This window comes from Mustela nivalis (assembly GCF_964662115.1).
Source record: "Mustela nivalis genome assembly, chromosome: 4".
Classification (NCBI taxonomy): Eukaryota; Metazoa; Chordata; class Mammalia; order Carnivora; family Mustelidae; genus Mustela; species Mustela nivalis.
Window position 1 is genome coordinate 126,954,254 of NC_139023.1, and position 27,433 is coordinate 126,981,686.

The 27,433-nt window shown below is 37.0% G+C and overlaps 1 protein-coding gene and 1 long non-coding RNA gene across 7 annotated transcripts in view; one reads left to right on the top strand and one right to left on the bottom strand.

Annotated features, from left to right (window-relative positions):
* RXFP1 (relaxin family peptide receptor 1) overlaps nucleotides 1-27,433 on the top strand; it is a 100,792-nt gene that overhangs the window by 40,619 nt on the left and 32,740 nt on the right. For 3 of the 4 annotated variants that reach the window (XM_082727789.1, XM_082727790.1, XM_082727791.1), the window contains exons 3-5: nucleotides 16,998-17,096; nucleotides 20,941-21,046; nucleotides 25,800-25,871. In XM_082727789.1, coding sequence (XP_082583915.1) covers nucleotides 16,998-17,096; nucleotides 20,941-21,046; nucleotides 25,800-25,871 — 277 coding nt within the window. The remainder of the gene's footprint in view (nucleotides 1-16,997; nucleotides 17,097-20,940; nucleotides 21,047-25,799; nucleotides 25,872-27,433) is intronic. The other variant, XM_082727792.1, reaches the window with a different exon arrangement.
* LOC309863245 lies at nucleotides 22,911-27,423 on the bottom strand. 3 transcript variants are annotated; one of them, XR_014310941.1, is made up of 6 exons: nucleotides 27,338-27,423; nucleotides 26,352-26,444; nucleotides 25,789-25,869; nucleotides 24,847-24,923; nucleotides 23,755-23,860; nucleotides 22,911-23,073 (listed from the first exon to the last, which is right to left on the bottom strand). It is a non-coding gene; the product is annotated as an uncharacterized lncRNA (long non-coding RNA). The 3 variants fall into 3 exon arrangements; XR_014310942.1 differs by having other exon boundaries at nucleotides 23,726-23,860; XR_014310943.1 differs by lacking the exon at nucleotides 27,338-27,423 and adding an exon at nucleotides 27,026-27,135 and having other exon boundaries at nucleotides 23,726-23,860.

Genomic DNA, 27,433 nt, shown 5'->3' on the forward strand with positions numbered 1-27,433 from the left:
TACCTGGCTTTCTATTTCTCATTCTCAAAATAACATTGGAAATACCTAAGTAGCTGAACGTTTGACTTTTCTATACAGACAAACCTCAGTTTATTTTTAAAGCTTTTATTTAAATTCTAGTTAGTTAGCATACAGTGTGCTATTAGTTTCAGGTATACAACACCTGTGATTCAACACTTCCATACAATAGCCAGTGCCCATCACAGCAAGTGCCCTCCTGAATCCCCATCACCTATTTCACCCATCCCCCCCCCCACCCATCTCCCCTCTGGGAACCATCAATTTGTTCTCTAGAGTCAAGAGTCTGTTTCTTGGTTTGCCCCCTCTCTCTCTTTTTTCTTTTTCCCCTTTGCTCAACAAACCTCATTTTTTTTTTTTTTTAAGATTTTATTTGTCAGAGAAAGAGAACAGAAAGGGCACAAGCAAGGGGAGTGGCAGGCAAAAGAGGAAGCAGGTTCCCCGCTGAGCAAGAATCCCAACGCAGGACTTGATCCCAGGCCCTGGAATGATGACCTGAGCTGAAGGCAGACACTTAATTGACTGAACCACCCAGGCGTCCTGACAAACCTCAATTTAACCTCAAGTTTGTTTATCCAACAATGCTTAGCACTGTTTGGGTTAGCTTCATCAAGACTTCCATCTCAGGACACTTCCTAGTAGGCCACAAAGGACAGTTTCTTCAGTGGCATTAATTTCCTTTAAAATGGATCCAGGATAACGTCACACCCCTTAATTTCTTCAGAGTTGCCTCCAAAGACATTAAGGCCCTACAAAGAGGTTAATGCATTCTGTCCAGCAAGCTACTATTGTCACATAGTTAGCTGGGAGAACTACTCTGCCTGGCCAGCTGGCATCCAAAGGTTTATTCTAATGGCCCAGGGCACATTTACATTGGGGATCATTACTTTCTGAGAAAAAGATTCTCCTTATGTCCCAAGAATGGATGCTGAGAATTGAGTAAATGTCTAAGAATCCAGAATGCTCATTTTATGTAAATCCAGACTTTAAAATTATTCATTCATTCATCAATCAGCAGGTATGCTCTGTAACCCATAGTACTTATGCCTTCATTTTTTTTTTAAGATTTTATTTATTTATTTGACAGACAGAGATCACAAGCAGGCAGAGAGAGAGGAGGAAGCAGGATCCCCACCTAGCAGAGAGCCCAATGCTGGGCTCCATTCCAGGACCCTTGGATCATGACCTGAGCCGAAGGAAGAGGCTTTAACCCACTGAGCCACCGAGGCGCCCCACGCCTTCATTTTAATAAAAGAGGAAGACTGTTCAGAGCAGCATCCTTATATCCTCCTTTTGCTGACCACCTCTCAGACTCAAGTCCCTTAACTTTTGATTATTCAAAATCCAAATATCAAAGGTACCCAGGAGTTCAGTGCTGAACTGTGGGAACTGCAAATCTGTGGGAACTCTGGGAAGCCAGCTCTCAGAACTAACTGCAGCACTGTCCCCGGGGGCTGGTGAGAAGCGTGAGAGTTCTGAGTGAAATGCTGACCTTGTAGGTGAGTCCAGAAATCTGCATTGTTAACAGTGTAACAGCAGATGAACATCACACTCATTAACATTTTGAAATGATTCACTTCCCGATGTACAGACAATTTTATTGCTGTATTTGGAACACTTAGAAAGTGATTAATGAGTGCAGAGCAGTGGTTTTCAAGCTTCAGCAGATCAAGCTTCTTAAAACCTACAGGGCTCAGCCCCATCTCCAGTTTCCGATTCAATGCCTCCAGAATGAGACTCAAGAATATCCCTTTCTTCCAAGTCCCTAAGTGAAGCGGCTGCCGGTCGAAAAACCAGTGATCTAGGCATACTCTTTCTTTTGCAAATGCAAAAGCAAACACTTTCCAAAATGTATAACAAGAATTCAACAAAATTCAAGATACTTTTTTAATGCCTGCCTTCTCCTTTCCTCATGCCAACACGCACTATTAATCCTAAATGCCGATATAGGACACAGCATTTCCAAACATATTTCACCACAGAGCTCTCTTCTCATGGAGAATCCCAGGAAATTACTAGAGGGAAGCCTAATACAACACCATAGCAAATTAATGTATTCAAGAAACTTGACCTGGGGCTTGCCCAGTTGGTATGTGACTCTTGATCTCGGGGTCATGAGTTCAAGCCCCACTTTGGGGATGGAGCCTACTTAAAATAAATAAAAACATATTTTCAAGAAGAGAGAAAAGAAAGAAAAGAAACTTGGACCTTTTGATTAGCATCCAGACCTCATCCCCTGAACTCCCACCCCTGTCCTGCACCCCATGCCAGGAGAATCTGAGAGCATGGGCAGGGGAGGTGCCTTTGTTGGGAATTCTGACTAATGTGTAATCTACTTTTCCATAAAACTAAATTATAACAAATACTTGGTGCAAGTGAAATAATGTTTTAATATTTCCTGTGCCACATTTTAAATATGTTAAAAGTACCCCTAAAGTCACTGAAGTATATTTAAAAATGTGTGAAGTTTGTAATATTATCTCCTACTATACTCCCATAAGGAGATAAAATACACATATAAATAAGCATAGTATGAAGCAGATTATAGTTAGTATAATAAGACAGATAGAATCAAAGTGCCCTTAAATGAGGGACCATTTGCATTAATCTTATTTAGTGCTAATACTGACCTGTACTGACCAGATAAATCAGAATGTCCAGTAGAAGAGCCTGGAAAACTGTGTTTTCAGTAAATGCCCCAGTTCCCAAATTTTATTGTAGAAGAAGAGACTGGGTTTTCTCTGAAGTGTGTTTGAGGATAGAACCTCATTCATTCATTCATTCATTCACTCAGCAAATACCTACTGAGCCCAGGCACCATGTGCCACCAGATTTTTCTTGGTCTGTGTCATTAATTTTTATCCACACTATGTTAAATAACAAATAATCAACTGAATAAATGGATCAAATTGGCTTTATTTAACAATTCATGAATCAAGCAGCATCCAAACTCGTAGGTAGAAAGAAGCTCTGTTGAGCTGTAGAAAAGAAAATGTTTCTAGGGCGCCTGGTTCCGTCAGTAGGCATCTGACTTTGGCTCAGGTCATGATCCCCAGGTCCTGGGATGGAGCCCCATAACCAGCCCTGTATCCAGCCCTGTGTCCAGCCCCACATCCAGCCCCACATCCAGCCCCACATCAGGCTGCCCGTTCAGTGGGGAATCCACTTCTCCCTGCTCCCCAACCCCAGGTCCCTCTCCCTCTCCCCCTGCCACACTCCCTCTCCCTCTGCCGCTCTCCTCTGCTCCTGTTTTCTCTCTTTCTCAACTAAATAAATAAAATCTTAAATCTTAAAAAAGAAAAGAAAAGGAAATGTTTCTAAAGGCATAGAGGGAACCAAAAAAGGGAAATTATTAACAAAGAATGCATTGTTTTAGGCAAGGATGCCCTCCTAAGAGAAACAGAAGGGGTTTATCAGCAGATTACCTCCTAGGGCTGACCCGGAAATTTCAGGTTGGCTGGTTCAAGGTCACATTCCTAGGGCATTCAGACTGCATTTAGGTTAAGTATTAAGTCTTCCATTTGCTGATGTGGGGGATTAGCACCAGCAATACCATTTGGGTCCTGGTGTCTCCTTTTTAACACTAGCATCATTACACCATTTTTTTTAGTAGAAAAATCACTTTTTTAGTAAACATATATATCTGTCATCATTGCTACTCATGCAGCAATACCAACACATAGGGACCCATAATCCCTACCACACTGTTCTTTGGGGACAGTGTTATTACACTACCCTGCAATACCTCAAGAGAAGTCAGAGAATCAAACTTCAGTGGGATCATTACTCAAGTGTGAAAAACCGTTCTGCGGACTGCCCCAGACACCCTTAAAAATGAAGGAATTAAAATATAGCAACACATATACCAAAAGCTGTTTTCTTAAAAATGTGAAATTTCCAACTTTGCAATTTTGGCTACAATTCCTATGTTCTATGTTCCTGCCTTCTGGTGGGAGGAAGTAATGGGTCGGAAGAAGCAAATGCTTTAGGAAGGCGGAAAGGAAGGTAAAAGCTAATTACTAAAAGGCTGGTGTGTTTGAAGATGTTGCTGTTGAAAAAGAGATCTCCCCGGAAAAGATATGTTCTATCTTGGGGAAGTAGAAGCAGTTTTGTCCTGTTTCTTTCCGCATTCTAAAATTCCCAGCATCTATCCTGATATCACCTCTCTTCTCCTCCTTTTTCTTTTTTTTTTTTTTCCACTCTGTGTGTACATACATGTGTTTGTGTTGTGTTGAGGTACAATAAGGTAGAAAGGGAGAGAAGAGGAATAGGATTAAGAAAAAGAAAAGAGGGGCTCCTGGGTTGCTCAGTCAGGTAAATGTCCAGCTCTTGATTTCTGCCCAGGTCATGATCTCGGGGTAATGGGACTGAGGCTTGCCTAGGGCTCCACACTCAGAGGGCAGTCTGTTTGAGATTCTCTCGACCCCTATCCCTACCCTTCCCTGCCCCCACTCCCACCTCTCCTTCCTCTCTCTCTCCCTCTTCTCTCTCTAGAATAAATAAATAAATCTATTTTTTTCAAGATTTTATTTATTTATTTGTCAGAGAGAGAGAGTGAGAGAGCAAAAGCAAGGGGGGCAGCAGAGGCAGAGGGAGAAACAGGTTCCCCACTGAACAGCCCAAGGTGGAGCTTGATCCCATCTCAACAGGATCATGACCTGGGCTGAAGGCAGATGTTCACTAACTGAGCCACCCAGGCACCTCAACTAAATAAATCTAAAAAGAAAGAAACGAAGGAAGAAAGGAAGGAAATGGGAAAAGAGAAACAGCATCAAAAACTACACAGTGTGAATTTGTTTGACCAAAATGTTGCAACCAAGGCCATATACAGTGAACCTCTTAAAATAGAGAGCAGTGGTGAGGGACAAAGGATTAGCCCAGGGCCCTAAGCCTGGGATTTTAAGCACTGCACTATCAGTTAATGGTAAAAAAAAAAAAAAAAAAAAAAAACAGCAGCACATTAAATAGTTCATTTGTTAAAGTTCAGTTTAATACAGGGCTTGCTAAGAACCAGAGGGAATGAGGAGCACGTGGGTGGCTCAGTGGGTAAAAGCCTCTGCCTTAGGCTCAGGTCATGATCTCGGGGTCCTGGGATAGAGTCTTGCCTGAATAGGGAGCCTGCTTCCTCCTCTCTCTCTGCTTACTTGTGATCTCTGTCAAATAAGTAAATAAAATCTTTAAAAAAAAAAAAAAAAGAACCTGAGGGCACGAAAATCAACATCTACTGGCACTGGCCCAACCCCTGATCTCATAAATTTCCTCAAAGCAGTGAAACACTAACCACAGAAACAGCCCTGTGTTCTGGAATGCTGTCACCTCACCTGATTTCCATGGCTGTTTTCTGAGGTCTGGGCCACGTGTCAGGAACATGAACATGAACATGGGGTGTGTACATCCTCCTCCTACAAAGCCAATAAGGCGCTGGCAGGCTGCAAGGAGAAAGTCTTCAGACCTTTGCAAACCACTGCGTCCCTTGCTCTGTAGATACATAACAAACTTGCTTATAAAAATAATTACTGTCTCAACATATCCAGAGCCAAATGATTTATCTTACTTGTTTTATCTATAACATTTATAAATGTCTAAAAATAAATCATGTGAAAATTAATTTGTTTTTAAATTAATTTTTAGTAATATTTTAATGATTTACAATGCTTTCACTGATTCCATAAGTAACAATAGCAATGGACATAGATTCCAGTTGATAACTATTTCTGGTTGTTATTTTAATGAATTTTTGTATAGTTCATTCAATTCTGATGTAAGAGCCTCGATGAAGGAAATGAAATAGAAAACAGAAAAATAGGTAATAAACAGCAATAACTAGGTATTTAAAGCCGACATCACACAAAAGTTGGAATTCTATAGGTAGACTATCAACTGATAAATCATGTATTTGGCCTAGAAAAGAGAATATGAAAATAATTTTATTATTTTCACTCCTTAGTAATTTTTAATAATCTGTTACACTTCAACTTCTTAGAAGCAGTTTTCCATCTGTAAATGGAAATGACAATAATGATCAAAGAGAGTTATGTGGACAAAATAAAGTACCTAAGGTAATTGCTAAGTACAAGTTTTCTTAGTGCTAAGTGCTAATACTCAATTTCTCTGTTAAAATGGGGGAATCAAGGGATACCCAAGTGGTTCAGTCAATTAAGCGTCTCCCTTCAGCTCAGGTCATGATCCCAGGATCCTGGAATCAACTTCCACAATAGGCTCCTTGCTCAGCTAGGAGCCTGCTTCTCCTTCTGCCTGCTGCTCCTCCTGTTTGCACCCTCTCTCTCTCTCTCTGACAAATAAATAAGTAAAATCCTTTTTACGTTAAAAATAAATAAATAAATAAAATGGGGGAATCAAATCTCTCACAGAATTTTCCTTTCTTATACCCAAAGATATGAACCAAGTTTTTAAAAGTAAAAACTTGCCAAAAAGCCAATAAACACAGCCAGACCAGGAAAGGGGGATAAGACAATGTCACAAACCAAAACCTGACAGCCAAGGAAACAAATAGAAAATTCTGCACTTAATCTTAGCCAAAAGGCTGAGAAGCAATACAAATAGTTCTGATGCCCAGAAGAGTAGTATGGTTTTTTTTGTAAGGCTCCTGACCCTGTCCACAGAACCCACATGGGAGATGCAGAAAAATGTTGAAAAGTGTCATTTCTGTAGCAAAACCACAAAAGTCAACTACACTGAAGCTCAGCGTTTCAGAAAAAATGCACTACCTTGGCATCACTCATGAGGTTCCACTTAAGCTCCCCAAATGCTGTAAATGTCCAGTCACAATTAAACCATATTTTAATCCAATAATTCAAACAGTCTCTGTATCAGGGTTTAACACATAAAACAGTTCCCATTATAGGTATGTTGAACAGAAATCATATACTTAGAAAATTCCCAGTAAGGCTATAAGAGTGGGCGTCAGCAAGTCTCCCATTTGCTCCCAAGCAAAATCTTTTGGTATGTCAATCTTCATTTTTTAAGTACAACTTATGCTTGGCTCCTGTGGTGTGTTTATAATAGGCTGGGAGTCAAAGAAGAAGCTCAAAATGTGGGACCTGGAGAGACATCACAAGTTGTTTACCTCAAGTAAAGTAACTAACGTGTCTCCAACTACAGTCATGGGACCAAGGATGGGAGCTGCTTATGCTGATGGGAGAGATTGCATGGGGTTGGGATTTGGAGTATTCAAATTCAACTCCACACATTTAAATGTCTCTTTACAGTTCAAAGGGTCTCTCTCCTCCCAAATCAGTATCCTGATGTTCACTTAAAGGAGATAACAACACAGGAATTGGGCTTCTACTGTAACCTTGGTAACCCATTGCATCAGATTCTATCTGATTTGAGGTTACATCAACTCTGAGATCACAAGAGATAAGATTATCTTAGAGTGGTCATGGAAGATCCCTGATTCTTTGAACTTTTTCGAACTAATAGTGTTAAACTCTGGGCTTCTCATTTCCTTGCATTAATCTCTCCAGGACATCTCCATAGCTGCCTTATTACAAAACCCTTGAAATTCCCCAGTTTCATTCTAATGATTTATCATAACAACCACTGTGCCAGAGTGTAGCCTTCTAAGAAGCATGTCATGAAGAAGCCATAAGTGATCATTTAAGTAACTTCTTTGTCACAGTGTTCCATAACCTTTGAGAGTCCTATTTTCTGGTAGTAACAGTATTGCCTTTATCTTCAAAACCAGCCAGGTCAGATCATCAATTCAATGTTTCCATCCTTGAGAGTCTGCTATCCGCAATCCCCTCTGGGAGAAGGAAACAGAAACCACTCTAGATTGGGGTTTGCAGGGGGAGCCCTTAAGAAAAAGAGATTTCATACAAAGAAGAAGGTGTTCATAGAGTTGTAAAGGCTATAGAAGCAGGAGTCAGGAATGGGGAAAAAAACCACAATCATTACAAGTTCAAGATCAGGAAGCATCTGCTGCTGTTGCCACTAGTCACGAGTGTTTCTCTAGTGCTAGTCATCTATTTACCTGTGAAAAATGAACGCTGAGCCTGGCTTCAGTAACTGCGCCAGCTCATGCTAGATACCCACAGGACCGGTATCTCAAACTTCCAGTCTCACTTGCATGCATCCAAATGGTAGAAACTTATCTGTAACAAGAACCCTAGCTGCTCGAGTTCTGGAAAACATAGATTTAAATTACCAACTTCTAAAGAACACAAAAGCATTCTAAACCCACTATAGAAAGAGGAGGATCAAACTGCAAAAAATCCACCCTGGTCTCAATAACTTGTCTCTATTTGTCTATACAAGCTCAATCTTTCCAATTTCCTCCCTTCTTCCTGCTTCTCTGCCTGAAATGTCATCCTCATCATGGGAGAGGCTGGGGAGGCAACTTGAACTGGTTCCTTGGTATTTGATGGCTGGTATTCGCTGTTTGTAAGATGTTGTTCCTGGCCACCTAGTTACTGGTACCAAGCTGGGATCTCATGCTGACGTCTGTGGTTGATAAACTTAAGGACCATCGCTTATCTCCCTCTGAATTGAGATACCATTCTATTACTTTGCTACCTTTATTTTGAAGTCAGACAAATCAGACAAAAAAAAATTAGATAAAATAAAGAGTTTTAAATAAATAAATAATTATATACGTAACAAATAAATTATTTTATATAATAATGATATATTATTAAAATATATATTATAATTATATATTAGCTATATATAATATAATATAATTATATATTACAATATATTAATAAATAAAATTAATAAAGTCAGACAAAATAAAGAGTTTTAAAACTAATGAAGCATGCTAAAGGAAGGAGAATATTTTAAAAACAATGTTTAAATAATCTCTCCAATTTTTCACTTTTCCTGGGATTTCTTTATAAAAGGAAGTCTAATTTTACAAGTATAAATAGCATTTATGGTACTATGCATTTCCTTTTCCAAAGATGATCTTCATGGAGGCGTTAATGAGTGTGAAAAAATAAGAAAATTGCCAGGAGAAGAGGAGAAATCATACAAACTATATTTCATCAGACATGAGCAAATTCCCAGAAATTTAACCTTTCAGTTTCAGGCAGTGTGATAGATTGTGGAGACCATTCACCAATCCAGATAATTTAGGAGGAGTAACAAGATTATATAGAAAAATATAATGAGTTGCATTTTAGAAATGTTGAATTTGAGATGCCCGTAGTAAACTGAGCATGTATTATCACAGTAGAAAAAGTGCAGGCTGGAGCTGTAATTTGGAAGTCCTCTGATCAGAGCTGGAACCATGGATATGATCTAGACAATGTCATCCAATCCATGCAACTATACAAAGTTCTAATATCTGCATTCAAGTCTCAGATTTGAATTACATATCTATGGTAGAAATAATTTATAAAATCAGTGCTAGATTTGGGACACCTGTGTGGCTCAAGTCAGTTAAGCATCTGCCTTCCGCTCAGGTCAGAATTCCAGGATCTTGGGACCAAACCCAGAGTTGGACTCTTTGCTCAGCAGGGAGCCTGCTTCTCCCTTTCCTCCCCACTCCTGCTCTCTCTATCTTTGTCGCTATCTCTGTCTCTCTCTCTCCCAAATGAATAAATGAAATCTTAAAAAAAAAAAAATCAAAGCTAGATTTAACACTAGCTTATAAAAACAGGATAAACTTTATAGTTTTTATCAACCACTCATATGTTTATGCATCCTTAAAGAGTCCTGACAACATTACCAAAAAATTTTAGAACCTCTGGAAAGGATCACACTTGAACTCTCCCAGTAAGGTAAAGGCTTGTGCTATCTGCAAAGACCTCCAGAGAAGCTGTCCCTACACCCCCATTCATAGTCTATTTTATCATGTGATTGTAACTAAAAGGTCATAAGGAATTCTGTGAACAAAAATTATTTTCTTTCTTTCTCTCAAGAGAAAGACTTTTACTATTTTGAGGGTTTTTAAATGATACAGGAGTTTAATATCAAAATCGGAAAATTTGGATGAGAAAATATGTAAGCATTCAGAGGAGAATTTGTCTTTTTTTATTTTTTTTTTTTACTTTTTTAGTTTTTTAATTTATTTATTCATTTATTTATTTTTATTGACATATAATATATTATTTGCTTCAGGGGTACAGATCTGTGAATCATCAGTCTTACAAAATTCACAGCACTCACCATAGCACATACCCTCCCCAATGTCCATAACCCAGCCTCCCAATCCCTCCCACCCAACCCCCAGCAACCCTCAGTTTATTTCCTGAGATTAAGAGTCTCTTATGGTTTTTCTCCCTCCCTGGTCCCATCATGTTTCATTTTTTTCCTTCCCTAACCCCCACGACCCCCAACCCTGCCTCTCAAATTCTTCAAATCAAAGAGACCATATGATAATTGTCTTTCTCTGATTGACTAATTTCACTTAGCATAATACCCTCTAGTTCCATCCAAGTCGTTGCAAATGGCAAGATTTCATATATATATATATATATATATATATATATATATATATATATATATATAAACTTCTTCTTTATCCAGTTATCTACTGATGGACATCTAGGTTCTTTCCATAGTTTGGCTATTGTGGAGATTGCTGCTATAAAACATTCAAGTGCATGTGCCCCTTTGGATCACTACATTTGTATCTTTAGGGTAAATACCTAGTAGTGTGATTGCTGGGTCATACAGTTGATATTTTCAACTTTTTGAGGAGATTTTATGCTGTTTTCCTGAGTGGCTGCACCAGCTTGCATCCTCACCAATATCTTTCATGTCCTGACTTGTTAATTTTAACCATTTGACTGGTGTGAGGTGGTACCTCACTGTGATTTTGATTTGTATTTCCCTGATGCCGAGTGATATGGAGCTCTTTTTCATGTGTCTATTGGCCATCTGGATGTCTTCTTTTTAGAAATGTCTACTCATGTCTTCTGCCCATTTCTTGATTGGATTATTTGTTCTTTGTATGTTGAGTTTGATAAGTTCTTCATAGATTTTGGACACTAGCCCTTTATCTGATATGTCATTTGCAAATATCTTCTCCCATTCTGTTGGTTGTCTTTTGGTTTTGTTGACCCTTTCCTCTGCTGAGCAAAAGCTTTTGATCTTGATGAAGTCCCAATAGTTCATTTTGCCCTTGCTTGCCTTGCTTTTGGTAATGTTTCTAGGAAGAAGTTGCTGTGTCTCAGGTCAAAAAGGTTGCTACCTGTGTCCTCCTCAAGGAATTTGATGGATTCCAATCTCACATTGAGGTCTTTCATCCATTTTGAGTCTATTTTTGTGTGTGATATAAGGAAATGGTCCAGTTTCATTCTTCTGGATGTGGCTGTCAAATTTTTTCAACACCATTTGTTAAAGAGACTGTCTTTTTTCCCATTGCCATTCTTTCCTGCTTTGTCAAAGATTAGTGGACCATAGAGTTGAGGGTCTACTTCTGCACTCTCTATTCTGTTCCATTGACCTATTGGTCTGCTTTTGTGCCAGTACCATACTGTCTTGATGATGACAGCCTTGTAATAGAGTTTGAAGTCTGGAATTTTGATGCTTTCAACTTTGGTTTCTTTTTCAACATTCCTCTGGATAGTCAGGGTCTTTTCTGGTTCCATATAAATTTTAGGTTTATTTGCTCCATTTCTTTGAAAAAAATTGATGGTATTTTGATAAGGATTGACCTAAATGTGTAGATTGTTCTAGGTAGCATAGTTATTTTCACAGTATTTTTTCTTCCAATCCATGAGCATGGAACATTTTTTTCCATTTCTTTGTGTCTTCCTCAATTTCTTTCATGAGTACTTTATGGTTTTCTGAGTACAGATCCTTTGTGTCTTTGGTTAGGTTTATTCCTAAGTATCTTATGTATTTGCGTGCAATGGGATCAACTCCTTAATTTCTCTTTCTTCTGTCTTTCTGTGGTGTATAGAAATGCAATTGATTTCTGTGCATTGATTTTATATCCTGACACTAGCAGTTCTAGCAGTTTTGGAGTGCAGCTTTTGGGTTTTCCACATAAAGTATCATATCATCTGCAAAGAGTGAGAGTTTGACTTCTTCTCTGCTGAATCAGATGCCTTTTATTTCTTTTTGTTGTCTGATTGCTGAGGCTAAGACTTCTAGTACTACGTTGAATACCAGTGATGATCGTGGACATCTGTGCCATGTTCCTGACCTTAGGGAAAAAGCTCTCAGTTTTTCCCCATTGAGAATGATATTCACTGTGGGTTTTTCATAGATGGCTTTGATGATATTGAGGTATGTACCCTCTATCCCTACACTTTGAAGAGTTTTGATCTCAAGAAAGGATGCTGTACTTTCTCAAATGATTTTTCAGCTTCTATTGAGAGGACCAAATGGTTCTTGTTCTTTCTTTCATTAATGTATTGTATCACATTGATTGATTTGTGGATGTTGAACCAACCTTGCAGCCCAGGAATAAATCCCACTTGTTCGTGGTAAATAATCCTTTTAATGTACTATTGGATCCAATTGGCTAGTATTTGATGAGAATTTTTGCATCCTTGTTCATCAAGGATATTGGTCTGTAATTCTCCTTTTTGAAGGGATCTTTGGTTTGGAGATCAAGATAATGCTGGCTCATAAAATGAGTTAGGAATTTTTCCTTCTATTTCTATTTTTTGGAACAGTTTCGGAACAGGTATTAGTTTTTCTTTAAATGTTTGGTAGAATTCCCCTGGGAAGCCCTCTGGCCTTGGGCTCTTGTTTGTTGGGAGATTTTTGATGACTGCTTCAATCTCCTTACTGGTTATAGGTCTATTCAGGTTTTCTATGTCTTCCTGGTTCAGGTGTGGTAGTTTATATGTCTCTAGGGAAGCATCCATTTTTTCCAGATTATCAAATTTTCTGGTGTATAGTTGCTCATAATATGTACTTATAATTGTTTGTATTTCTCTGGTGTTGGTTATGATGTCTTCTCTTTCATCCATGATTTTATTAATTTGGGTCCTTTCTCTTTTCTTTTTGATAAGTCTGGCCAGGAGTTTATCAATCTTATTAATTCTTTCAAAGAACCAGCTCCTAGTTTCGTTGATTTGTTCTACTCTCCTTTTGGTTTCGATTTCATTGATTTCTGCTCTGATCTTTATGATTTCTCTTCTCCTGCTGGGTTTAGGCTTTTTTTGCTGTTCTTTCTCCAGCTCCTTTAGGTGTAGGGTTAGGCTGTGTACTTGAGACCTTTCTGACTTCTTTGTAATGTTTGTATTGCTGTATACTTTCCTCTCAGGACCACCTTTGCTGTGTCCCAAACATTTTGAACAGTTGTGTTTCCATTATCATCTGTTTCCATGATTTTTTTCAATTCTTCTTTAATTTCCTGGTTGACCCATTTATTCTTTAGTAGGATGCTCTTTAACCTCGATGTATTTGAGTTTTTTCCAAATTTCCTCTTGTGATTGGGTTATAGCTTCAGAGCATTGTGGTCTGACAATATGCAGGGAATGATCCCAATCTTTTGGTACTGGTTGAGACCTGATTTGTGACCCAGGATGTGATCTATTCTGAAGAATGTTCCATGTGGACTGGAGAAGAATGTGTATTCTGTTGCTTTGGGATGAAATGTTCTGAATATATCTGTGATGTGCATCTGGTCCAGTGTGTCACTTAAAGATTTTATTTCCTTTTTGATCTTTTACTTAGATGATCTGTCCATTTCAGTAAGAGGGTGTTAAAGTCCCCTACCATTATTGTTTTATTTTCAATGCATTTCTTTGATTTTTATATATTAATTGATTTATATAATTGGCTGCCCCATGTTAGGGGCATAAATATTAAAAATTATTAGACCTTCTTGTTGGACAGACCCTTTAGGTATGATATAGTGTCTTTCCTCACCTCTTATTATAGTCTTCGGCCTAAAATCTACTTGACCTGATCAAAGGATGTCCACCCCAGCTTTCTTTTGATGTCCATTAGTGTGGTAAATTGTTTTCCACCGCCTCACTTTAAATCTGGAGGTATCTTTGGGTCTAAAATGAGTTTATTGCAGACAGCATATTGATGGGTCTTATTTTTTTATCCATTCTGATACCCTGGGTTTTTTTTTTTTTTTTTTTGATTGGAGCATTTAGACCATTTACATTCAGGGTAACTATTGAAAGATAAGAATTTAGTGCTATTCTATTGCCTGTAAGGTGACTGTTACTGTATATAGCCTCTGTTCCTTTCTCATCTGTTACTTTTAGGGTCTTTGCTTAAAGGACCCCTTTCAATATTTCCTGTAGGACTGTAAAAGAATTAAAAATTCTTTTAATTTTTGTTTGTCCTGGAAGCTTTTTATCTCTCCTTCCATTTTCAATGATAGTATTCCTGGTTGCATATTTTTCTCATTTAGTGCTCTGAATATATCATGCCAGTCCTTTCTGGCCTGCCAGGTCTCTGTGGATAGGTGTGCCCCCAATCTAATAGTTCTACAGTTTTATGTTACAGATCTCTTCTCCCAAACTATTTTCAGGATTTTCTCTTTGTGACTGAGACTTTTAAATTTTACTCTTAGATGATGGGGTCTTGACCCATTTTTCTTGATTTTGAGGGGTATTCTCTGTGTTTCCTGGATTTTGATGCCTATTCCCTTTGCCAAATTAGGGAAATTCTCTACTATAATTTGCTCCAACATACCTTCTGCCCTTCTCTCTCTTTCTTCTTCTTCAGGGATCCCAATTATTCTAATATTATTTCATCTTATGGTATCATTTATCTCCCTAGATTTCCCCTCATGGTCTAGTAGTTGTTTATATCTCTTTTTATCAGCTTCTTTATGCTCCATCCTTTGGTCTATATCACTAATTCTCTCTTATGCCTCATTTATCCTAGCAGTAAGAGCCTCCATTTTGTTTTGTTTTGTTTTGTTTTGTTTTATTTATTTATTTGACAGAGACCACAAGTAGGCAGAGAGGCAGGCAGAGAGAGAGAGGAGAAAGCAGGCTCCCTGCTGAGCAGAGAGCCCGATGTGGGGCTCTATCCCAGGACCCTGGGATCATGACCTGAGCTGAAGGCAGAGGCTTTAACCCACTGAGCCACCCAAGCATCCCAAGCCTCCGTTTTTTTTTTTTTTAAGATTTTATTTATTTATTTGACGGAGAGATCAAAAGTAGGCAGAGAAGCAGGCAGAGAGAAAGGGGGAAGTAGGCTCCCCAGTGAGCAGAGAGCCCGATGTGGGGCTTGATCCCAGGACCCTGAGACCGAACCGAAGGCAGAGGCTTAACCTACTGAGCCACCCAGAACCCCAAGAGCCTCCATTTTTTATTGTACCTCATTAAAAGCTTTTTTGATTTCAAATTGGTTAGATTTTAGTTCTTTTATTTATCTGGAAAGGGACTTTATTTCTCCAAAAAGGAATTCTCTAGTATCTCCAATGCTCTTTTTGAGCCTACCTAGGACCTTGATAATTGTCATTCTAAACTCTAGTTCTGACATCTTGTTAATGTCTATATTGAATAGGTCCCTAGCCATCAGTACTTCCTCTTGTTCTTTTTTTTTTTTTTTTTTTTTGAGGTGAGTTTTTCCACCTTGTCACTTTATCCAGATAAGAAATACTAAAAAGGTAACAAAGACCCCAGAAAAATATACAATATCCAAATCAGAAAAGACCCAAAACTGAGGGGAGAAGAAAGGAGAAAAAAATAGTGAATAGAACAGGGCCATACATAGACTGGTGAATAGAATAGGGCCACACACTTGATTTGGGGTGTATTTTGGTCTTTTAGAAGAAACTGCCTCCCCAAATTTTAAAGAAAGAAAAACTTTCATATATATATATATATATATATATATATATATAGTCAAAAATAAGGATAAACATGATGAAGGGATGGAATAGGAGTACTCACCCATCACCCAGCCTGTGACTGAACATTTCTATCTCTGGCATACAGCCCCATTTGGAGCTTTCAAACCCAGCAGACTCCTGCAGCGTGCTCCCATGCCACTCCTCCCACAGAAGGAAGTGGTCTCCCTGGATCTGCCACTTGTATGGTCTCTGCTCCAAGAGCAGTGGCCTGACTTTGCCTCAGATCAGGGTTTAAGGTAACCCCGAGCTGAGAGCCCACTCCTCAGCTCTGTCTCTGCGGCTGGATTCCCTGCTTTGATACCTGGGGGTTCTGCAACACTCAGACACCCCTGGTGTTTTTGTGACCCCATGCATCGTGAGACCACACTGTCCGCACAAGGGCTGCACCCCCGGCTTAGCCTCTGGAGTGACATCCCTCCGTGGAGTAGACTTCTAAAAGTTCTGATTTTGTGCTCCACTGCTTCCCGGGAGCCACCCTGCTCCCCCTGCAATTTATCTTCCTGTATATCGCTCTCCCCATGTCCTACCTTCCAGAAAGTGGTTGCTTTTCTGTTCCTAGAATTGCCGCTCTTTTTCTCTTTGATCTCCTATTGAGTTTGTAGGTGTTCAGAATGGTTTGATAACTATCTATCTGAACTCCTGGGACTTGATGATATTTAGGTCTCGTACTCCTCCACCATCTTGCTCCTCCCCCCCCCCCCCAGAGGAGAATTCCTCTTAAAACCATCCCTGACACCATAGTGCCCTTAAAAAAAAAAAAAAAAAAGGAATGCAATCTTGCTGAGCATGTTATTTTTTTCTTCTTTTCTTTAACAGCCATGACTGTCTATCCATGTCAACACACCTCCAACATCAATTTAAATGACAGAAGATTATTGAAGGAATCATAACTAATAATCTAGGAACAGTGTGCTATATTTCAGTACTTAAGAAAGTACTGTTTCTTTAAATGTGGTTCAAATACTACTTGCAGAAGACTCACCTACAGAAGAGGCACCTACAGTGCCCATAGTGGAGACTTGGGGACACATCTCAGACCTATAAAATCAGGACCTCTGGGTGGGGGGGGGAGCCAGAAATATACATTGTCAACAAGCTCCCAGATGATGTTTATCTTACTAAGTCTGAGAATCTCTTGTTTCTTTTAAAGAGAAGAACTATTTTTCCCAACCACACCAGATTTTTTGTTTTCTTAAACTTTTCTGCTCTCTGATTTTTATTTTAGGAGACAATAATGGATGGTCTTTGCAATTTGACAAGTATTTCGTCAGTTACTACAGAATGACTTCCCCATATCCCTTTGAGACACAAACATCGGAATGCTGTAAGTAATCAAAAGGACTGAGTCTCCTTTTCCATGCGTTCATAAAAAGATACCATGTTTTCAAAAGTTGGATCCAACATATTTGTTTGAAAAGGTTAGCTATAGTCTTCTAACAGCAAACTCTATTAGACATGCAGCCTTAATTTGGGGATTTTATTTAAAAGTGACTCAAGGATCTTAAGGATAAAAGCAATATATCATGCTAGATATTGTGAACAAAATTAATGTCCATTATCCAAGATTACTACTTTATGTCCCTTTTTCACAATCATAGGCTCTGATACAAAGGAAATTGTAGAAAAGGAAGAGCAGAGGAGCTGTTCGCATTTTAATGTCTGCAAGTGAAAAAAGCTTCTGGAGTCTAAACTACTTTAGAACTACAAAAAACCTCATTAATTATAACCTGCTATGCTTAGTCACATACTGAAAACCTCCAAAAACACTGAAGGGGTGGTGGGAGGGTACAACCTCAGGACTGACTGTGATACTTTAGAACAGGAAGACCTTGTAAACAACTCCTTTTAATAAATTTTGTTTTTTCTAATAAATTATGAAAATATAATTTTGTGCCTTAGAGCTACAATTTTGGTCCTAGTTTTACAAAACCTTGGTTAAATAGTGAGGGAGAGGTGGGCCTTACTATAATTTTTCCTTTATGTTCTATCACAAATTGTAAAGTCAAGCTTTTTAAAAAAGGTTTAATTTTTTGTCTTCAATATTCAAATGAGATTAATAAAAAATACTAACAGTCCCCAATTTAAAGACATGTACATCCATCCTGTAAACACACAGGCTACTCAGCAATCTGTCTCAGCCTCACATTTTCTCACAGAGACCAAATTATTTGATCCCTAAATCCTTCTGGGAAAGAAAAAATGTAACAGGTGTAATTTACCTGCTAATACAATGCAAAAAAATTAAACGATTATGCCATGTTATCTCAAAACACAGGGGTTTTTTTCTTGTTTTGTTGTATTGCCTTTTCTTTTCATATCTTAAATTTAAAAATTAAGAAATTTTCATTTCTTAAATTTTAATTGAATCTTTCTGTATCTCCTTATTCCTAAATGGATTTTATGCAGTTTACAATAAAAATATGGCTGCTAACAGACTTAATTCATTAATATACCATATAAGACAAAAATTCAACAGTGAATGGGAAAGAAATGGGAAGAAAAATTATATAAGGAAATCCTCACTGAGAAAAGTTCAGTATCTGTTTCCAAGGCTTAGTTCTGAATTTTGTAGTCATCAGGCTAAAGAAGGACGATAATGGGTTACATAACTTTTATAGTCCAGCTTGTAAAGCAAAGACAAACAAATGAGGGAAAAAACAGATCAAGTCAGCAAGAGAGATAACTTTTTGCCTAATTCTGAACTCTGGGAGAAGTGTGTCCTTAAGTATAACTACATAGGAAGAATGGAGCTACACAGTAAATGATATACCAAAAAAAAAAAAATTTTTTTATCAGTTTTTAGTAAAAAACAAATATATAATCTTCAATTAGAGTTCTTATAAAGATAGTTCAGAATGCGGTGGTAATAAATAACTAAATGTCTTTTGCAAGCATAAAAGCAGTATGGAACAGAATGGAAAGAGTAGTGTAAATTTGGGGGTGAAACTTTAAGTTCCTTTTGTACTACCTTATGTAAATGATTATTAGAAGGATTTATTGGAAATTAAACTGAGAATGGCTTATAATAATTTTTGGCTGGGTGTAAGAGTGTGAGGAATTGGCTTTTATAAAGTCACCTCTCAAGAACAATATCTTGGAAAATATATCTATCATTAACCAATGTATTATTAAAGTTTAAACTTGAGGGATATGGAAAGGACAAAGATTTAGAATTGTTTGTTTACTCAACCATAATTTCATCACTCAGAGGCTACCGGCATTAACTTGTTGGTGCATTATTAATCTTTTTTATTTTAACATTGTTGAAATTTCCTGTACAAAGCATTTTTATCATATTTTCACTTAGCATTTTAACATAATCAGGTATCCATGCTGTTACAAGCTGTTTTTGAAAATACTATATAATATATTTTTAAGTGAAATAATGTGCTTAATCATTCTTTTGATGTTGGATATTTAGGTGTTATTTTTTCATTTTTCCTTATTACAGGTAACCCTTGTTAATCAACATATATGAATTATCTTAACTCCGTCAATATAAACAGAAAAAATACATTGGAAGTAGCGTTAATTTCACCACCTCCATTTTTACCCTTCCTAGTCTCACGCTCAAACCCTTCATCCTCTCTCCCAATCCACACCCTTCCTTCCCCACAACACTCAAGTTAGACGTGGCTTATAACTGGAGACAGAATCCGTTTTCAGCTTCAGAGATCCATAGCCAAAATGGTTACTTACAACCATAAAACTGTTTAAAAGTTCTTGGCGGAGACTCTGTTTACAAAAAAACACAAATCCTAAGTTATGATTTTGATCTCTTATAACCCTGAAAAATAGTCAGGAGAGTTATTTGGGAGGAGAGGAAGAACACCTGTCACCCCATAGCTGAGCAAAGAGATATTTACTAGGTCAAAGTCCCATTTACTACTCAACTGTGCACATTACTAGTCATCCACCAGCTTTGTCATAGAAATCTCTTCTTTGTCATAAGACACTTTTCTGCTCTGTGGAAGCTTGACTGTAAAAATCATATACTAGAAGCCTACCAGCAGAAAATTCTCATAGAAAGTTTTGTTTCTTGTTCCGTGATGGTTTAAAATATTTTGAGTTGGCAATTCTCATTTTTCAAATAGGTAATCATCAACACAACATTGTATTTCTGGCTTCTTTGAGAAAGTTGGTTGACTTGGCTATACATGTTCCTATCCTAATATGGCAACAGGAGAAGCAGGTCCACTGGGACATCTGGATAAGGCCAACACCTGTTTTGTCAGTGCCCTGTAGACATGAGTCGGTAACCTCTGCTATTCAGGTCAGGGTTTCAAAGTAAATGTAGAGGGAAAGCACTTTTCATAACTCTTGTTCATCAACCATTCCCCCACAGCAGCAGGAATCACACTCTATTATATGGAATAACAATCTTATTCTACTATTGAGCTATATGAACACATCACACATGCAAGTCTCTAGTAGACTTTAGAACTATGGGATCACATCTTTAAGACTATGACTGCAGCCCCACAAGATGGCCAAAGGCCAACGTCCAATTGTCCCTCTCCCCAACATTAGCAGTGAGAATAGAATGGTTGGCTATGCATAAAAAAAGTTCACTCCCATAAATGACTTTTTAGACATCCTTATATCCCTACATAAGCCAAAAGAAGATCATAAAAAAAAAAAAAATTCTTTAAAGAACTCCTGAATTTTCCAGGAAAAAACAAAAAAAGAATTCTACCAACACCATGGTTCATGTTTAGTTCTCTTTCTCACTAGTTAAAAATAACTTAGTCTTCCCTTAAGAGTTTGATTATGCTATTAATACTTTAGTCTTAAATAGCAGCTTTAATATGGACATTAAAGCCCATCATCCGCTATCATATCACCTCTGAACATAACCACTCACCTTAGGTGAGTAAAAGCAGATGACATCAGTCATTTTGCAACAAATGGAAAAGAGTAGTCTGCTATTTACAGAAATGCATGGGCTGGTAAATGTGTCTGTTTTATCTTAATGTTGTAGCATCATTTTAACATTAAATTAAAAGCAAACTTTGTTACCTTAATTTAAAGCATTGCCCATATTGCTTGGGTAAAACATACTTTTGTACTAAATAATTTTCTCATAGCTTTTCATTTCTTTCTTTTCATTACCCTCCTCTTCCTGGTCCCTCACTATCCCCATTCCTTACAACTTCCTTCTTATTCAGTGGTCGGTTCTGTGCCCATGCAATGTCTTTGCCGAGGTTTAGAGGTTGACTGTGATGAGACCAATTTACGAGCTGTTCCATCAGTTTCTTCAAATGTGACTGTAATGTAAGTAGAAAAGAATGGCTTCATCCTGACAGCCAGAATAGCACCTGTAAAACTGTATCATAATTAAGGCCTTGTCATTAGTAATGCATTTTTATTCAAAGATGATGTCATTGTTCTCGGTCAATTATAATGATTGCTGCTATTTATTTTACAGTTATTAAATGCTAGGTTCCACTTTAACTTATTCTACATATTAATTTATTTAGTCCCTCATAATAATCCTATGGCGTATTTAGATATATTAACTTATGTAAACCCTCATAATAATCCCATTTAATATTTAGTATTATCATATTTTCTCTAAACAAAAGATGTCGTCATTTGTGTGCTACTAAAAAAAAAAAGGCTGCCAGTTAAACTATTATATAGAGCTGTCTTATTACAAGAACTGACATTTATTGAAAGAGCTCTTTTAGACTTTGTTGGAAACACTCTTATCGCTAAATAAAAAAAGAAGACAAGTGAAATAAATGGGATAAAATATTCCCAGAACTTACTTCACATTTAAAATCTAACTCTTCTGAATCACATTTGGCTCAGAGATGTTGATGTCTCCCCCCCGCCCGCCCAAATAACTCAAACTTCTGTATGTAAAAGAAACTTATCCTCATAATAAGTGGTTTGTTGATCCAGTACTAATTTGAATTCAGCAAACTTTAGCAACACAGTCACACACATTTGGCTGAAACTTTTCAAAAGAAATCAGTGGAGGGAAGATATTTTAATCTGATGTTTTTGCTGAGTTTTTTGTTTCATCCAGATGTTTTAGTGCCATATGGCTCTGACTTTTGAGTACATGAAGACAGTATAGGAGTAATTCTTAAGTTTACAAATATGGGCAAGTCCTGCCTTTGCCAACGCAAACCACATAACATGGCAACTCATATGCTTGACGTATAAGAAGCAGAGAGAGCTAGAGCTCAGTTTCTGTCAGCCAGGATGCCATTAAATTAACAAAATCTGGGAGGGTTTACTCAATCAATGGTGACCTGCAGAATTTATCCAAATTGGTAATGAGCTAAAAGCATCAAACAGGTTAAACCACAAAGACTTGTTTTCCCCAAAGGAGCTGACAGTCCCGCCTGAACTAAGGCTGGCATTCTAGTCTATCCTCAAGTCACCATAGCTCTTTTTCATACTAATTAGTCTTAATAGAAAACAATAATAATATTTTACTAGAATAAAATAATAATCTGAGGTTCTGTGAAGAGTTTCCATGATTTAAATCATGACTGGCCCTGCTTGGTGTAAAAATTGAGATGATTTCATTCTATTTTCAAAGAGAAACATTTATCGCCCCCACTGTTCATATCATATTACCAGAAAGTCAGTCAAAGAATACCCTGAGGCTGCCAGTCTCATTTTTCCCCTTCCTACAAGTAAGAACTGAATCTGTTCTTCCACAAATTAACTAACCTTTGCATAAGAAAGGAAGAGAGGGAGAGATCTGGAGGAATGGAAGAAGATAGGAAATGACTAACCAGAGAGCACATGTCTTTAAATACCCAAAGGCATTAAAATGTACTGGCTCAGAACATTCATAAATACATTCTTAAAGAGGTGTGTGCAGTGCTGTGGGCCATCAGCTTTCAGTCCTTGGTATAGAGAAGAAAACTGGCATGGGATAGCTCCTCATGACGATGGGCTACAGGAAAGCAAGGGAGACGCAAATGCCCAAGATGATTTCAGGCTTTCCCGAGTAATAGCGTGCTGGGGGGATGGGGACTTGGTGACAGAAAGTGGGAAAGATTAGGACTCCAATCTTTGATGCCTTTTCCAACTTTGGGTTAACAGATCAGTCAATAAAAATTCTCAACAGGCATTTGGAGATGTAGAAACAAAGCTCAGGCGTCTATGTCTGTAACACTTTATTTTTTGTTAAAAAATAGCAATTTCGTGTGCTTTGGTTTGAGCAGCTTGATTGAAGCTGTCCATTTCTACTTTACTCTGCAGTAAACGTTAACTCCAGCTCAGCATCACAACTCGCCCCAGTCTTCGTTCGATTCCACAGAGAAAGGAACTGTAGGCTTTACAGCAAAAACATTAAAAAAGTAAATATCAAATTTTATTACAGAGCTCATTCCGTATTTTGAATTGGAACTCTCATAGGGAAATGCTGGAAATAGACTAAATCATATATAATCATATATAAGTATCAAAGAAACCAATAATCCCAGGAATATTTATTGAAGTGGGAATTTTTAAGACCTTTCACATAAATGCAATTGAACAAAAGAGACAGATAAATATGATGATTTATGTCTTGTTCGGGCTTCCTAAACATTAAGTTTTGACTGTGTGAGTGCTGACTGAAAGATCCTGGAATTTAATCACTAAACTACACAATCTAATTGTAAGAACTATAGCTAACTTTGGCAATAATAATTAAACTAGGTAGTTTCTCTCTTTTGCACACACACACACCACTTTGTAAAGAGTCAGACTTGGAATATTACATTTTAAAACACAAAAATTTATCATATTAAAAAGTTTTTTTGGCTTGTCCTATTCAGTAAGAATAACACTTCCATTTCAACAGGGTATTATGAAAATATGGAGAATGCTATTTGTTAAAATATTTGACATCATTTAGAAAGAAGTCACCTATAAATCCTAGGCACTATCAATAAAAGCCAACTTTCTAAGAAACATAATTTAGGAATCCTTAAATGAGCCTACCTTCCCTCCAGTGTAACCTTTCCACTCACGTGCAATTCGCCTCGTCTTCCTGGATTCTTTCATAGAACCCCACTCGTGTCTCTTTGAAGCACATCATCCTTCCTTGTGCTATAGTGATTGGAGTCTTAATCTTCTCTACTGAAAAAGGGAAGTGCCAGAAGCTCAATGGAGTTTTTCTATATTTCCTCCAAACTTCCTAACAGATACCATAAACCCTGAACACTGTTTCTGAAATGAAGTCATATGAAAATAAATAAAAAATAAAACAAGATGATAGCCTTTTTAGCCCTAGGCTATAAAACTGAAGTTATCATCCAAAGAAGCCCTCTATTTATAGAGGTTCTTTGTCACCCTAATAGAGTATAAGCTTCTTAAGAGCAGTGACATTATCCTTTTTTCCCAAAGTACAAATGGAAGGCATTCAACATACATTGAGAAAATGAATGAATGCCTGAATGAATGAACACATTTTTGAAAACACACTAAGCTTTTATCAATAGATTTAAATCAAACTCAAATATTCAACCATTTGTTTTTAAACAACAGAAACATGTACGACAAGATGTAAAGCAGAATTGAAGATCCAAGCCAAGTGAGAAGGATTAGGAGGACAGGAATTCTCATTTAGCTAACATAAGAAATGAAAGAACATTTAGAGATAGCCCGGCAGCTACAAATGATTTCAAGAGAGAGTTCATAGTTAATCAGCCTTTGGCATTCATTCATTAAAAAACCACTAATGACTGTTATGTACAGTCTAGAACTTAAGTTTTCCTTTTTCTTTTCATTACTACCCTCCAAGCTTTTTTAGACATTTTTTTCTATTTGTCCCCTCCTGTGAAATTTTAATATTATACATATACTCGTCTATATCTGTATGTATACCTGTTCTTCATCCATTTAAAAAGGTAAAATAAGATTTTAAAAACCGGTTTTCACACCTCAGAGCAATAACATCCCCATCGATAATACATGGTCTCCTAGATTCTAGAATAATATTTCTCAGATCCCAAAGATGTGTTCTGAGGGAGTCTGAGAAATTATTTTGCTTTAAGAAGTCTTCACTATCAAATTTAAGCAACACTGGTCCAAACCAATATAACAAATAACATTGGTAGTGCCTACTGTATGATGCTGTTGTAACCGAGTCCTTTTTGCCCGTCAAGCATCTCCAAGTGTTTATCCCACAGTGGTCAACCTAGAGACAATGTAATAAGAAACATCTGCTCCATCATATTATATAAAGACAGTAAGCATCATATTATTATAGGTCATCTAGTAGAAATCAATGTTTTCACAGTTAAAGAGATTGACAAGTAAATATTGTGTATGGTTCTTGCAAGGGACTCTAGCAGCAACAATTTGGGTGTTTGTCCATTTGGTTTGGTTTTTTGCTTCTTTAAGTTTGTTCCTACTGCCTTACACTGTTTTTCTTTAAGACATTAAAGGTTTAGGTCCTTTCCAGTACAACCACAATTATGTGCACCTAGTTTGTGCCAAACTACGTATCAAATTGTGATTCAAGGGGAAATCTTTCTATAAAATTTCCTAGAAATTGAAATGAAATCATTTATTGAATAAAGAGGGTTCAGTTGTACTGACCAATTGACAGTTGCCTTCGTAATTAATTTTAAAAGGAAGTAAAAGTAGTGGAATGTGAGCAATGAAATACTGAAGAATATAAAATTACTTAAGCTCTTATATGTTCTTTACACAGAAAACAGTATTTTTATTGTCACTTCAAAACCAAGATGGTTTCTAGTGTCTGTTAAATAAAAAGAAAAAAGGAAAATGAACTGATAATTATTTTCCCAGTTACATTATTTTGTGTTTTGTTAGAATTACAATGTTAGCCTAAATTTAAGACAAATATCTTTAGTAATACAAAACTAACAGTTAGTCTTGGTTCAAATAGTACTATGGATATGAGAGTAACACCATGAAATAAAATGTTTCTTGAAAGTTGGTACTACACTAAATCAAGCTTGTAATTATTTATACTGTTCTGTAAACTGTTGTAGTTTAAAAGTAAAGAAAGAAACACTTTAAGAACCACAATTTACATTTATTTCAGGTCACTTCAGTGGAACTTAATACGAAAGCTTCCTCCTGATGGCTTCAAGAAGTACCATAATCTTCAAAAACTGTAAGAAAAAATTTAATTCCCGTGTTAAAATTAACACGCCATTTTGGCCTGTCTTTTCCCACCTCTGCACCTAACAACACTATATCACCGCTTAAGTCCAATCTGTCCTTGGAAAATTATTTAGCTGTTAGCTAAAGACTACCAGGTAACTTTTTTTTTGAGGAGTTCTAGAAGTCATTCTAGAAAAATCACATTTATTCTCAAAGAAACAGGAGCATGCGAGATATGAGTTCTTCTGGCACACACTAGCCTGTGAAGAATTTTCTTCCATATGTTTGCAAATTCGTTCTCCACCTAAGAGAGCAAGTCGTGGTGGTTGGAAACCCCAGAGCATGTTGTTTTGGGGACTTAATTCCATTTTCATATCTGCCATGCAGTTTTTTATTTTCGATTCATGTAGTGTCTGACATGCTAGATTCCCATCAGTTCAGCATTTTCATGTATACTCCCCAAATCCATAATGGTGCAGTTTGTGCTTACCTGTGATTCAGTCCAACTCTGTGACTATCATACATGATATGATATCATACTTGAACTGTTCGGTTTAAATATCCTCAGCCTGAATCATGATCTCTAGAAAACATCTGAGAATTCCTAAATTCATTCTCATACCTATGTCTGTTTTAGTTCTGGTCTTACACTGAAGAAACCTCATACATAGTTGTATATGTATCTGTACGTTCTTCTTTAAGATAACAGAAATAGAACAAAATCAGAATAAAAATTAATCTATTCGATGAAATGTACTCAAAACCCAGATAATCTGCAAAAAAAGTATGTTTCATATTTAAAAATAAAAATCTCACTAAAAATGACATTCAAAACTACTGGATGGTTAACAATCGAGAGAAGTGCTTTTCAAAATTAGGCCTTATGTAAATATTTCAAGAGAATGCTTCTGTATTCTATTTTCTGATTTTTGGAGGCTGAAGAATTTTTCTGATCTGTAGCACCACCTTATGTCCACATGTTTAAAAGGAGTTAGTACTCCAATTTTAAACATCAAAATTCAGGTTTATACAACACAGTAGTTTATCATTTTTACATAATAAACATTGAACTAATTTTTTTAAGATTTTATTTTTAAGTAATCTCTACACAACATGGGGCTCACACCCACCACCCCAAGATCAAGAGTCATGTGCTCTACTTACTGAGCCAAGCAGGTGTCCCAAATTACTTCTTGAAGAGCCAATTTGTTTTAACTAATAGATCAAAATAGCTTAATTACAAAAAAAAATTCTACTTGATTATTAGAGATATAGCTTTGCTCAACCTTCATGCAATACAGTCTATTAATCATTAATCATGAAAATACTTAGAAACAAATAAATACATGCGTAAGCTTCTCTGTGTATTAGCATTCCCTATTTTGTAATCGAAATCACAGTCAGTACATTCCGTGAAATTGTTAAGTGCATAGTAAATTTAATAACATTTTTAAAATCAAATTTAGGTTTTCTTACATGTTGGAGAAATAGGGAATCCCCTTGAATCAAAATTTCTAATTAACTAAGAATTTGTTCATACTGAGAGTGCCTGGTTAAGTGTCTGACTCTTTT